This window comes from Ambystoma mexicanum, chromosome 9, assembly GCF_040938575.1.
Source record: "Ambystoma mexicanum isolate Mex_15411 chromosome 9, UKY_AmexF1_1, whole genome shotgun sequence".
Classification (NCBI taxonomy): Eukaryota; Metazoa; Chordata; class Amphibia; order Caudata; family Ambystomatidae; genus Ambystoma; species Ambystoma mexicanum.
The window spans coordinates 1390572541-1390586539 of record NC_090931.1 but is presented as its reverse complement, the minus strand read 5'-3'; the positions used below and the strand labels follow the sequence as shown (position 1 = coordinate 1390586539).

The window sequence follows — 13999 nt, the reverse complement described above, 5'->3', positions numbered from 1 at the left end:
CCTTACTGAAGGCTAGGTGTGATTCAATCAGTCTTTTTCACTACTGAGGCAGAGCCAGTTTTCTGCCATCCAGGATTGGATGGTGGAGTAGATAGTGGTGAGGGTGTTAGTGTCTGCTTGGTAGTCGCCCGAGAGTGGGATGAGTATCTGTGTGTCATCCGTGTAATTGGTGTAGGATATGCCAAGGGAATCCAAGATGCTGACCAGGGGCCTTGTGAAAAGGTTGTAGAGCGTAGGTGCTATACAGGACCCCTGGGGAACACCGCAGGTGAGGAGGTTCGGGGTGGCGGATGCAGACTCCGAGAAGACGTTCATGGCCCTTTCTTGGAGGAAGGAGGTGATCCATTGACAGGCTTTCGGGGAGAAGTTGGCTTGGGTGGCTAGATGGTGGCACAAGGTGTTGTGTACCCACAAGGCTATATAGTTGCGCCATACTCCGTGCTCTAGGATATGTTCTTTTTCAAATTTATGCATGAAGCAGTTAGCATAGGTTGGGGCCATTGTTGCCCCCATAGATTTACCAGCTAGTTCTAAGTAAAAGTTGTTTTATATTGAAAGTAAGAGTTCCTCAGAGATGAATTGTAGCAGAACCAAAATGAATTCCTTCGGAGCTCCGATTTCTCCTTCATTGAGAAGTATCTATTCCGTTGCTTCCATACCTAGATCGTGCAGAATGGAAGTGTAGAGGCTCTTGACATCTATGGTGAACATAATTGAGTCTTCGATGTATCTGGTGGTGTTGAGATGTTATAGAAAATGTGACGTATCCTTGATAAATGTGCTGGTTTTTTGTACAATAGTTAGCAAAAAGAAATCTATGTATTTACTTACAGGATATAGTACACTGTCCATGCCAGCTACAATCGGTCTCCCCGGTGGTGACGTAGGATGCTTGTGTATGTTGGGAAGTATGTAGAAATTGGGTATGCTAGGATGACTCTTCAGTAGGAATCTCTTTGTGTGTTGAGTTATCCATCCGAGATCTTCAGATTTGTACAGTGGACACAGCCGAATGCCATGGCTAGTGGCCCGTTATTAATTTAAAATATACAACACTGGCTATGGCCAGTGGTGCAAAAGAATATACAGTGGGCACGATGTTACTTATTTAAAATATATAACAGTGGGCACAGCCAAAGGCCTTGGCAATTGGTGGCAGAAAATATAAAGCGGGCACGGCCGTAGGCCATGGCCAGTGGCACCTACAAAACTATGGTATAACAAAACCCTTGAAATTCAAGGAAAAACGTTTAGTTAAAGTGCAGTTAAGGTGTCTAAACTTAACGCAGCAAAATCCTTGAAATTCAGTGTATTGGAAAACTCTGGAGCGACTTAACTCTATGCGTTCGCATTGCAAAGTCCAAGCGCACATATATAAGGGAATTTACAATGCCATAGAAAATGGCGTTATGGGGGATATGGCAGTATGGCGGATATCGAGGGAAAGCGCTAAGTTAAACTGCTCCTGAGTTTCCCAATGTCTTCAATTTCAAGGGTTTTGTTGCATTGTTTAGTCCCCTTAACTGCAATGTAACTAAAGTTTCTTCCTTGGGGGTGGTCGGGAGGAAATATATAATGTCTTACCAGATTCCTCCTGGTTTTAAGCGATGTAATAAGTGTCAAAATTGACACTCCATTTATTGACTTCAGGAAGGTAAAGGGCTGAGTTGTGGATTCAAACCTTTGTGCTGCAGACTAACTACAGATCTCTGAAGCAAAATGTTAACTCGCTAACATAATTCCACCACGAATTGCTTAAAGAAATTAATGTTTTGTTGTGGACCCTTTTTTCAGCTAAGATGTTCAGACGAGTGCTGACCATTGTTCAGGCGCACTGTAAACTTGGGCTGACTGCCACCCTTGTCCGAGAAGATGACAAGATTGTGGATTTAAATTTCCTGATTGGTCCAAAGCTCTATGAAGCCAACTGGATGGAGCTTCAGAACAATGGCTACATTGCCAAGGTGCAGTGTGCGGAGGTGAGTCCTGCGTCTGTGGTGTGCTGCTGTCTTCGGGTCCCCCGAAGGTTTGCATGTTTTTTGAAAGAGGGGGTTTTGTGATCATAAGCAGGTCCATTTCAAAGGTTAAAAATAGCTCTGTGCATTTGGTTAAGTAGGTGTGCTTCATTTTACACATTGCATGGAATAGCCAGGCCTGAAGATATGTGAAATAAAATCCATTTGTCGAGTTTAAACAACACAAAGGGGCTCCTATTTCATTTTTATGTCATCACTCAACTGGTCTGATCTGTTACGGTTCCATCATTCTGTGTCCGCCTTGAAGCTTTACAGTTGACTGTAATCCCTAATTTTTCATGTGATAAAATGTTAAGGCAATTGTTGCTTTACATAGACCCGTTACTCATAATTATTAGACATGCAGACCTCAATCAGTAATTTATGGGTGTTGGGTAGTACTGGATGTTTGCCTCTCGCAATGAAAGTTATCGCCTTCTGATTAACTTTGGGACTATGTCTTCGACACTTGAACTGGAAGAATCTTGAACAATAGTGTCACTCACCATCTGGGAAACTCGGATGGATTCAGGGTGAGTGCCGGACTCCTGGTTAGTCCAATCGCTAGAAGAGCCTGGGTTATTCCTTAACCCAGGCCTCCTCACTTGACGCAACTCTTTCTCTTGATGCGCCCTTCGCTGTGTAAGTAAAACAGACAGAGGGGTAGATCAAACGAAAGAGCGGGTAGAACATACTGCCACGACACCAGGCTGCAAAAGGAAAGGCACAAGGTTACTGCGAGGCACAGAGAGGATCAATTCAATACTCTTCGTATTAATTAATAACCTGATTCAGCTCTTATTGTTCTTTCAGAAGACAGGTAGGTGACAATATCTTTATCCTGGCACCTAATAGTAAATGAGTATATAACTATATATACTAGGAAAACACCATACAAAGGAGTCTAGCACGAACTCTTACCAATGGACCAGGGGATATTGATGTCTTGCGCAGGATGACGGTAGCCGGAAGAATCCATAAGAAGAAGCAGCAATGATGAGGAGAAAATAATAAACAGGAAGGGTTAGTTAGGAAACTAATCCTGGGCGGCATGAGGGACGCTTCTAGATTCGGGATGCTGCACGGAAGAATGGCAGCAAGGCGTCCTGTACATGCACAATGTCTTTGAAGCAGGATGGTCCCAAGCGCGTTCAGTGTTTGTTCATGAGGAAGGTAAGATCGGGAGACCGTGAAAGGAGTTCAGTTGTAGAATGGTTTGTGATACGATCCACAAGGCAGATCTGTTCAGCAGTGGAGGGTTGGCACTAAACAAAGGAGGAGAGGCAAGCGCGAGGCAGCATACGATTGGACAACAATGCGGTTCAGTCCAACACAAACCGCAAAGGCGTTCAAGATGACAGATACGGTCCGGTAATAGTATGGCAGACAAGTGGAATACAGAAGACAGGCAAGGTTTGATAACGGTGTGGTCAGGCAGATACAGAAGCAGCGTGCAACGAAGTCCAATAGGCTAGCAAGGTTCGGCAACGGCGAGTCAGAAAGTACCAAGTTGTTGGGTTTTACTCACTCTGGTCTTTCCCTGTTATGTATGTATGAGCCCCTGATGGAATGTTAGTGTGGAATGTTATGGATAACTGTGTCTGTGTGTTCCACAAAGTCAGTTGGGGCCTGAGCTTAGATGATGAGGGGGCCGGTGGATGTCTCTCCCTGTTATATACTTGACTTGAATATAACTTGTGTACTTACCTTCTGTGTCAACCTAGTAAACGTTTGAACCCAAGTTATTTAGACTCCCTGCACTTATTATATATGATCCTTAAACTTAACACAAGTCAACAGGCAAAACAGAATCCAAGAGGCAAGCAGGGTCAGGAGGTTTGAAGTAGACACCAGAAATGCAGATTCATAATACTGAGCTAAATGCAATCAGAAGCAGCGCTCGTCAGGATAGTGGCTATTTTATTCGAATGCAGAGGGCGGAGTCTGCGGCCCCGAGCCGCTAATATGATCACGTGATGGCGTGAAACCATAGCAACCCGCTTTCGGGAATGAAGCGTCTTCGCAGCAGTGTCTCCACAGCAACTGACAGCGACGAAGGAACGGGGTCACTAGATGCCGGGTCCCATGCAAAGGAATACTCGCACCCGAGGCCGTGAAACCCAGAAACGTGTACGGTGTCCTGGATTCGTAACATCTGGTCAAATTTAAAGGAAAAGACAGATCTGTCCATGATACTACCAAGGAAAAATGAGACGTGCTATATAAAGTAAAATGTCCCCAGTTTGTGGAATATAGGTTGCAGATAAATGCCAACCAACAGTTTAGGCTTTGGGTGGCTGGGTTTGAAGCTGTGCTCTGCAGGGTAAACTCAGATGTCTGGGGCGAGCTCTTAAAACTCCTAGTTTTTATGATTGCTCATAGTCCCTCTGCCCATGCCAGCTTGGTTTCTTCCGTATTGATTCGGAATCTCCTGAACTTGTTATAAAAGACTTTGTGGGTATTGTACACTTATAATTCCTATGAGACCATTTTTAAGCAGGCAACTCACTATCTGCTGCTGTTGATTTTGTGTTCCTCCTGTTTTATTTCTATTTCCAGTTTAAAAATGACTGTCAATTAGATTTGTCCACCATCACACTGACAGTGTAGCAGCTGCACCTAGCTCCCGACTGACTGAATCCAAGCTTCTTGCTTTAACTGGGACTCTTTCAACATCAAAACGGGTCAGAGGAATCCATTATTACATCTGAAGAACTGATGAAGGCATTGTGCATATACTCCTTCTGAAAAGGTGTCTATGGCTATGTCAAACACAGGAGATCCGAGAAAGGCTGAGTGCATAACCGAGCAGTGCCATGGATGGGAAAGGGGATTGTAATAGAGAATTTTTCTGTGACATGAACAAAGAAGACACGCGTTTATACACAAATCAACTTTTTTCTTCCATTTTGGAACTCGCCTCTCCTTCACCTACGAAGGAGAGTAGCCATATTTGAAGGGCCCCCTCAGAATAATTTACAAAAGTGCTTCCAGGTTCTTAGACTCATCACTTTACACAGCATTAAATAAACATGCTTAGTGCCACCTTCTGGGAATGTTCCTCTTCTGTGGCACAGAGGAGGAGGGGCAGCAAAGTCATTGGATGTGTCAGTTCAAATCAAGTCTTGTTTACTTTGGATTGTGAAGCATAAGCCATAAACCATATCCAGTGCATAAAATGACACCTCATATTGATAAGACATCACATATACACGTTGAATCTCCGTACAAAATCATTTGAATGAAATAGCATTGGTCTGTTACAGCATAGGTTTAATCAAGTCCTTTGTGTTACATATGTTCAGTGTACCCGTCGACGGGAATCTGTGGGGATGGCAATGTTCTGCCCAGTCAGCGTAAGGTAGGCGGAGTAGCCTACGATTCCCTACTCGTGGGATATCGGAGGCAAGGGATTTGAAGTACATATTAAATGGGAGAGGAACCAGCACAACTTCATCGGATACCCTGAAAAGCCTTCAATGTGGGGTTTAATTCCCCTAGGGACCAAATGTTACGTGCCACGAGGAATCTGTATATAGTTCCATTGCAAATGCAAGTTACGTATAAAGGATGCTGGTCACTAGCTGCGTTGCTCACAATTTAGTGAGATCAGCATGATCAAACACCAATATTAAATCCATGAAGGAAAGAGGGATAGATGGAATTTCCACATCCAAGGACCTACTTTGCAATAGTAGTTGAGGGTCCTTGAGGGGGTGGGGTGCGGAGGAGCATGACAGACGGTGAGAAATAACCTGTGCTCTTTTGGCGCAGAGGTGGGCAAAACCATTGCTTCAGATTGGGAAGCCGAAGGGAAAGGGTGTTTCCAAAAGGCACTTCACAGGACCTGCAACCTCAGCAGAGCAAGTAGCAGAAATAGGAGGCAGCGCATGCCGCTCATGGGCGTACATGGCTGCAAGAATACACGACTAATCCTAACTCTGTTGAGGAGAAAGGGAACGCCATTGAGAAGAAGACCTTTTTAATTACACCACCAGATTGGTGTACATGGGGCATCACAGTGCCAAACTGCGCTGGGAATGGCAAATAGCAAGGATCTTGAGCCGGGGAAACAGGCTAACCAGCGGGTTCCTTGTCCATATGCTGGGCTGCCTGGGCAATGGACGTCGGCTCGTGGCACCTCCGGGTAGAGGTCACCAGGATCCTCGAGTGGGGCTGAGCAATTGAGACGTAGTATTCTATTAGCCAGCGAGCATTCGTGTATATGCGCTGTGTCTCAATTTTAGGGGATTTGTAAATCTTGTAATCTCTTCTGTGGCCTATGTTACAATCGTTCGTCCTGCTCTCCCCGATACTAGTGCAAATCCAGCTCCCTCGCACCCACTCTCCAGGCATTCCAGGCACTTGGCACACGGACACAAATAACCCACAAAGCCAGAAGTGGGGTTGTAAAAGTGCTGTAATGTTAACACACACACCAGGCTCTGGAGGGCTGCATCGACTCTGCCCCCACCCAGGCCTGGCTCATACTTATGTACAATGCAAAGCTACATATTAATCTCCTCCCATTAGCCGTACGTATTCATAACAATAGTTCATTTCGCCGAAGAAAAGGCAAACAAGTACATTTCGTAACTTCAGATTGTCTTTGCAAGTCAGGCTCTTATCAACCTTGGGACTTGAGCCAGCAGCATCCGAACTGTGTACATTCTCGAAGGGAGGGCTGTTCATGCCCGTCTCTGCGAGGCCTGCGGCATTCCACAGCTAGCTGGGCTGGTTGTGCTCTGCGACATCTGCTTTCATGGCTGTTAGATGTTTAGGCCAGTCCTTATGTCAAATCATTAGGCCAGTGTTCCTGCTTCAGATGTGATGTATCTCGAACCAAAAGAAAGTGCAGAATCAGAAATGTACCACGTAACATGTGCCCACTTTTTTTTCATCTCTTCTTATTTTATCTATCAATCACTAACGAAAACCCTGGCACTACTTCTACATAAGCACATTGTAATAAAACTATTCTTACTCAATAAAGAAGCAGAAAAATAAAAAAACATTACCAAACTAAGACAGCTTATTTATGTCTTTACTCATCTAAAGCCCTTCACTGTACTGTATTGCATAAACACTGCCACCTATTAACCTCAGCCATAATCTAGAGTGCATCTAAAACACCAAAAACAAACATAACTACATGTCCCGCCCTTTCCAGCTCTGAGCATCCCTGTCACTCTCACATTCAGCAACACCACATACATGTGCCTGTCATGTTTGTTTGCACTGTCCAAGTCAAACTCTCCCTTACTTTCCAATAGATAGTAACCCTCTAGTACCTCCCATTCCCTAGGTGCACCCGCAGTCAGTGTCAGCAGCCACTTGTCAGTGCTTGTCATATTTTTCCCAAGTAGCATCTTGCATGGTGAATACCTGGTCGCTGAAAACTCTCTCAGCAGTCCATGGAGAACAAATGACAGCCAGTCTTGCCACTGTGTGTCTTTCTCATCCATCTGTTTGAACTGCTCCTTCTTGGGCACCTCTTTCTGTTTGTTCTTCCATTGAGCCACACAAATGTCCATGTGCTCCTGCCACTCATCTTTTGCTGTGGGCCCCCAGGCCCTCTCTGTCGGGCACTGAAATGCATTGTCTTGCCCTTTCTCTGCATTGAGAAGCTGAATGATTAGTTCATCCTCTGCTTTCCAAATACCCAGGAGGCGCTCACATTTCCTTTGATCCTGCTTCTTGCTCTTCTGTAGGATAATCTCCACCCCTTCAAGCTGTGGCCCCTCCATCAAATGACACTCCTTATCTTCTATGGATGCCATTAGCTCTGGCTGTAGATCATTGTCAGGTGCCACGGGCCACTCTCGCTCAGATGCAGTTACCATCTTTCTTCCCAGATGCAGCACCACTGATTGTGCTTCACCATGCTTTGCTCTTTCCCCCCCAAACACTATTAAGTCACGCTGACACTGACCACCAACTTCATATGTGGGCCTGTCAATGTGCTTCTCTGGTGCACATGCCCTGAAAGCGTCTTGTTGTGATTTGACATTCTCTGGCATGTATTCGCTTGACACTACACCTTTCACTAGCATCTTGTTCAATTCCTTGTCTAAGGTGCACACTGCACAGTCACCTGTCCTTCTGAAATTCAGTTTATTTATTGCCCCTTTGTCTGGACATCCCTTCCCCCATTTTGTCAGGACCCCGTTTGCCAAATCAGTCATTGCATCTCTCTCTTCCAAAATGTCCTCCCTCCGGTATCTTCCCCCACTTCCTTCCCTTTCTCGGAAATACATAGAGCCATCCCCACAGCGTTGTGCGTCATCCACCCCAACCCCCAAAGGCACTGGTGCTGGCACCTCACATTCCTGCCCCTCTGTGTGTCCTCTCTCCTCCCCCTCCTTTACTAACACTGTTTTTTTCATTTTCAGCCATGCGTCATCAGCTGCATTCAGAATGTCTGCCCACCCCTTGGCGGATCTTAACCTTTCCTCCACATTCCCTTCAACCACCCTTTGTAACTGATGTTCGTGGGCAGCCCCAAACTCCTTCTTCCTTTGTACCGACTGGGGGATCACATCCCAATTGTGCAACATGCTCTTCAGCCTTTCCAGCACAGCCCTTGCCCCCGACTTATATGACAGATCTTCACCCGCCTCTTGCCTTGTCAGTGGACCGGCATCTGCCATGTTGCCACTGAAACTGTATTCTGTAATCTGTATTCTTTAATCTCTTTTATTCCTCTTTTTATTCCTCTTTTACTCAACCTTCAGACAGACCTCCCACTCTGTGCCCTCTACAGCATCGACCCTACACCCACTCTCCACGCCCCGGTGCTCTGACTGTATTACAGGTGCCTAAGAATGCTCTGCCCTAGGTTTTATTCCTCTTTTTATTCCTCTTTTACTCAACCTTCAGACAGACCTCCCACTCTGTGCCCTCTACAGCATCGACCCTACACCCACTCTCCACGCCCCGGTGCTCTGACTGTATTACAGGTGCCTAAGAATGCTCTGCCCTATCTTTGTATTATTCCTAGAGTCCCTGAAGACTCCAAATTCCCCAAATTCCACTACCGCAACATACAACAGGGTCCGCGAAAATGTTTTCACTTACCCGTTGTATTGCTGTTATCTCTGTGCACTTGATGAACAGAAGAGCTCCCGGGATTCGGCACCATATGTTACAATCGTTCGTCCTGCTCTCCCCGATACTAGTGCAAATCCAGCTCCCTCGCACCCACTCTCCAGGCATTCCAGGCACTTGGCACACGGACACAAATAACCCACAAAGCCAGAAGTGGGGTTGTAAAAGTGCTGTAATGTTAACACACACACCAGGCTCTGGAGGGCTGCATCGACTCTGCCCCCACCCAGGCCTGGCTCATACTTATGTACAATGCAAAGCTACATATTAATCTCCTCCCATTAGCCGTACGTATTCATAACAATAGTTCATTTCGCCGAAGAAAAGGCAAACAAGTACATTTCGTAACTTCAGATTGTCTTTGCAAGTCAGGCTCTTATCAACCTTGGGACTTGAGCCAGCAGCATCCGAACTGTGTACATTCTCGAAGGGAGGGCTGTTCATGCCCGTCTCTGCGAGGCCTGCGGCATTCCACAGCTAGCTGGGCTGGTTGTGCTCTGCGACATCTGCTTTCATGGCTGTTAGATGTTTAGGCCAGTCCTTATGTCAAATCATTAGGCCAGTGTTCCTGCTTCAGATGTGATGTATCTCGAACCAAAAGAAAGTGCAGAATCAGAAATGTACCACGTAACAGCCTATCTCCTCCTTTGTGTCGTTTTCCCATCAGCAATTCGATTCACATTTTTGAATAGTTTGCAATGATTCGCCCTAGAGCAGCATGGTGTACATGAATGGGGAAACGTCTGTTAATCTGCCACGCCCCACAGTAATGAATGACCTGGATGTTCCTGCCATGACTGCTTGGAAAAGACAAATTCCATTTTAGCAGCAGTACTGTGTTGCCAAACCCGTATGTATCTAAGATAACAGATATTATTTACAAATTAAGTTGTTTTTGGCCGCTGTGGGCTTTGCTAATGGCTCTTTTTTTATTGGACATAGCTTACTCTGGTAACACTTGTGTCTTCTGTTATTTAATGAGCAGTGTGTGGCATCCTTATGAGACCTTTTTTCGAGCATGTAGTCAGCACGGTTTTGAGAATGCAATATTCGGATGTACCTAGAATTGTGGAAGGATGCACCATTTTTATGTTTCCACAAGGTGGCGCTGTTTGATTGGAAGACATAAAAATATAGCCTGGTTATACAGTAAGATTTTCTGGGTCTGTGGCTCAGCCCGTTTACATATTGGCTGTAGGATGTGTTTCACCTCCTAATCACATCACAGCAGGTTCGAAACCTGGCGTGTCCTCTATGCCCTTCATCGTTCCGTGGTCGGTAAAAGGAGTAATATTAACTTGGGTAATAGTATCCGTTATATCTGGACCACCAAGATACCTCCCTGACCGTGCTCACTGTAAGTAGATTTAAGTCATGTGCATCCACTGAGGATCCTGCTTTATATCGCCTTTATTAATAACTAGCTAAAAGTACCCATTCTCTGCACGGGTTCGCTAGACAGACATGGAAACACACTCCTCAATTGTTGAACATCAATGATCTGCAGGTCGCTGTTCCGAGTCTCTTATCGCTTGATGTGCTTTGCACTCTGAAGTAAACTGCACTGAGAATAGGTGCATGTGATTGGCTGACATATCCGGGAGCAGATGTGGAGAGTTGGCGTGCTGCAGCATACTGGGACATTCTGTACCTCACCCCGCCTGTCGCCTCACACTGACACCCTGCAAATATCTGAAATGGTGTGTCCCAGGGCCCTGAAATGTGGTTTTCGAGTTCCTCGTCGAGACAATTAAAATGAGCTGAGTCTGGTCTTTCTACGACCACATTGATGTTTCGCTGATTTCAGGCAACCGTCTCATGTGTTAAGGGGCTGAAATGCGTGGAAAGGGTATGAGGTGTCCAAATGCCATGTAGCCAGTAATGTCCTGAGGGTCCCAATAGGTAACTATGCAAAGTTTTGTGCAGATTGGTGGAACAGTGTGGAATTGTATAAGGAACAAACAGATTTTCTGCTTTATATGTATTGAGATGGGGATAGCCGACAGACTGTCTCTTTTTGGAAACCTGTCCCGAGGATCCTGTTTTTCCACTAGTAGCTTAATTTAAAACTATGGGACTGCCAGACATTCCAGTAACATGTATACCAACGTTTCTTCGCCGTGTGCGCTTCTGCAAATTGCGTGGTCTAAATCTGATATATGGCGTTTAGCTTAACTTGTAATAGTGGGCATGGTCCGAGTACACACTTCAACCACTGTTCAGCCAGCAGTGATATTTGCTCCCGATTCACCTTCCATTTTTCGTTGCCTTTCATCGATTGACTGGTATCTGTGTTACAGGATTTGGCTATGTGTTACCTAGGAATACACAAAAATACAAACTATTCGGCTCCGTATTCTGCTCCGACTATTCGGCATTCGGTCGAATACTTAACTACTATTTAGTACACCACTAGTGTCACGACTCATTGAAACTGGCCCATGGATTGCAGTGGTGCATTTGCACCCCATTGGTATATTTTCTCGCTGTTGACCTGACCAAGATGTCCTTGTTTGAAGTCTGCAGAAAGTCTTGTTCTCCCATTATGTTGACCATCGCCCCTGTGTTTATGATGAAGCAACGTGTCGCAACACCCGGGGGCAGCCGTTACCTCTGGATCACCCTCCATTAAGTAGACATTTTAATTTGTATATTCATCATAGGGGGGGTCGTTTGGGGGGGTCCCAGTCCTGGCTGGTTTGTGAGTGGTGTTCATCTGGCATGCAGTGGTGCGTATATTCTTCTTGTGCCTCTTGACTCTGGTAGTCCTCCATCATGCAGACAAACTGTTGTGGACCCTGGGGGGCATACCGTAGTGGTCTCCACGGGCCTATCTGTGGGCCAGAAGGTGATTGTCTCCACATGGACTGCTATGGTTGTCTGGACACTGGAAAGGGCTTGCCTTCTCTGTCAACTGCCTGTAAACGACCTTCTCTGCCACAGTTGGCGGACAGTTGTCTAATCTCTGGGCATGTGATTGTGTGCGGGAATGCAAACCCGCATCTGTAGCACATCCTGGAGGGTGAGGCCTGGGGCCACTGCTGGTATAAGGGGGGCTCGTGGTGCAGCTTTTGGGACGGCCGTGGCCTTGTCGGGCTTATTGCCAGTTGCAGCACCACTTCCAACGTTTTCAGGGCCTCCATTGTAGCTACTTGTGTCTCAGCCCTCTCATATACCCGTGCCAGGTCTATTGTATCATTGAGCGGCAGCGGTCTTTGGAGCAGTTGTTTTCAGAAAACATGGAGCAGTGTGGAGGGGGTGGCTTTAGGTCGGATTGGCCACCAGATGGAGGAAGGAGCATCCTTTTTTCTTTTTTTAAATCTGCGGGTGCCGGTGTAGCACCGTGGGACGGCCAGGGCTCGGTGGCGGGCAGGTCGGAGGGCAGGGGTGTCTCAGGAGAAGGCACGGGTGTCTTCGTAGTAGAGAAATCACGCACATTTAGCAGTTTGACGGCAGAGTGTCAGCATGTCTGCAGAGCTGCTGTTGGGAGGGCATAGGTCGAAATCTGTTCGCCGCTTGTTATCAGTTACTGGGACATGGACAACAAGAGAACAAGGCTACACTGTATGGAGGATCCTATATCACTTTACTGGCTTCCTTTCTCTTCCTGTGGTTTCCCTTGCTCCTCCCTTCCCTTCTGATCACGGCTCCACCCATGGCCCACTGCTTAAAGGGCCAGCACGGGAGGTTTCCAACATGACAGTATGATGGACCCTAACTACTCATTTCTTAGACTCTGTAACCCTGGTCGGCCTATGCTGCAGTAGAGCTGTTGCAACACTATACACTCCACATCTGGGAAGCGATCTCCCAGTAGTCTTATGTAATATTGTGATCTGATGTGTGAAACCAAAATGCTCCGCATCATGGCCTGGTCAATGAGTGAACTGGCCAGTTTATTAACCTTCATGTATTTCTGTGTTTTGGAGTAGGCTTTAATTGTACTGCTCACTGGTTTTCAGATTGTATAAGGGCATGTATCAGGGAAGACCAGAATTGACTCGGGGTTAAAGGGGTACATTGGTTTTCTCTGTTTTAGTGTCAGAGTTTCATCTTTTTATCAGACCAGTGTATTGCATGCTCATTTTGGGACGCAAGAAAAGAAAGAAAGCAAACCTGTTGGCTACCCACCAACCCACCATTCTTGCAGGGTTTGCACAATGTATCCATACCAATAATAGGATGTTGAGTCTCCCCCCCCCCCCCCCCCCCCCCCCATATTAGCCTTAACAGCATCTGCTTGCGTCTCATAAACACCCACCTCGGGACCATGCATGGCAGATTTATAAAAGTTTAGCAAGAATTACGGTTTTAGGAAGCGCTCCCCATCCCGCCATGGATATAGAGGCAGTGGCATCTAGTGTGCAATCTTTCTGTCAATTTCATCAGGGAAGTCTATAGCATTATTTTGAATATTGTGATCTTCGTTACGATAAACCTCCAATCACACGTATTTCATGTGGTTCAATGCCCAAGCAGACTCTTTACCTTCAGCGCTCGGGGGAGCCCGAGGGGCACATCCCTTGCCTGCACCTGATACTTCACCAAATTAATCCAGTAGGTCAAGTGCTGTGCTAAGCCCTTTTGACGAAACCTCTCTGCTTGTGGCCTTGTGCACCAAGCAGTTGGGCTGGACTGCCCCTTTTAGGGTGGGACCAGGCCTGATTTGCAAATGCTCGTTTCCCTTTCTGTAATGGCTTTGCAGGTGAAGAAAGATGGTCTGGAGGGTTGCTCAGAGCGACGCCGAAGGCTAAGATTCATTCTAAACCTTTCAGCCATCAACTCTTTTGTTTGACTGAAACCCTTTGTGTGGTCGATCTTGGAGCACATTGTAAAAAAAAAGATGATTATCACAAATAGAGCCAATGTAATACAAA

General features: G+C 46.1%; 1 protein-coding gene across 1 annotated transcript in view; it reads left to right on the top strand.

Moving 5' to 3' along the window:
- The window catches only part of ERCC3 (ERCC excision repair 3, TFIIH core complex helicase subunit), a 1003216-nt gene that overhangs the window by 528793 nt on the left and 460424 nt on the right, over positions 1 to 13999 (top strand). Inside the window, exon 9 of the mRNA XM_069616794.1 lies at positions 1795 to 1979. Coding sequence (XP_069472895.1) covers positions 1795 to 1979 — 185 coding nt within the window. The remainder of the gene's footprint in view (positions 1 to 1794; positions 1980 to 13999) is intronic.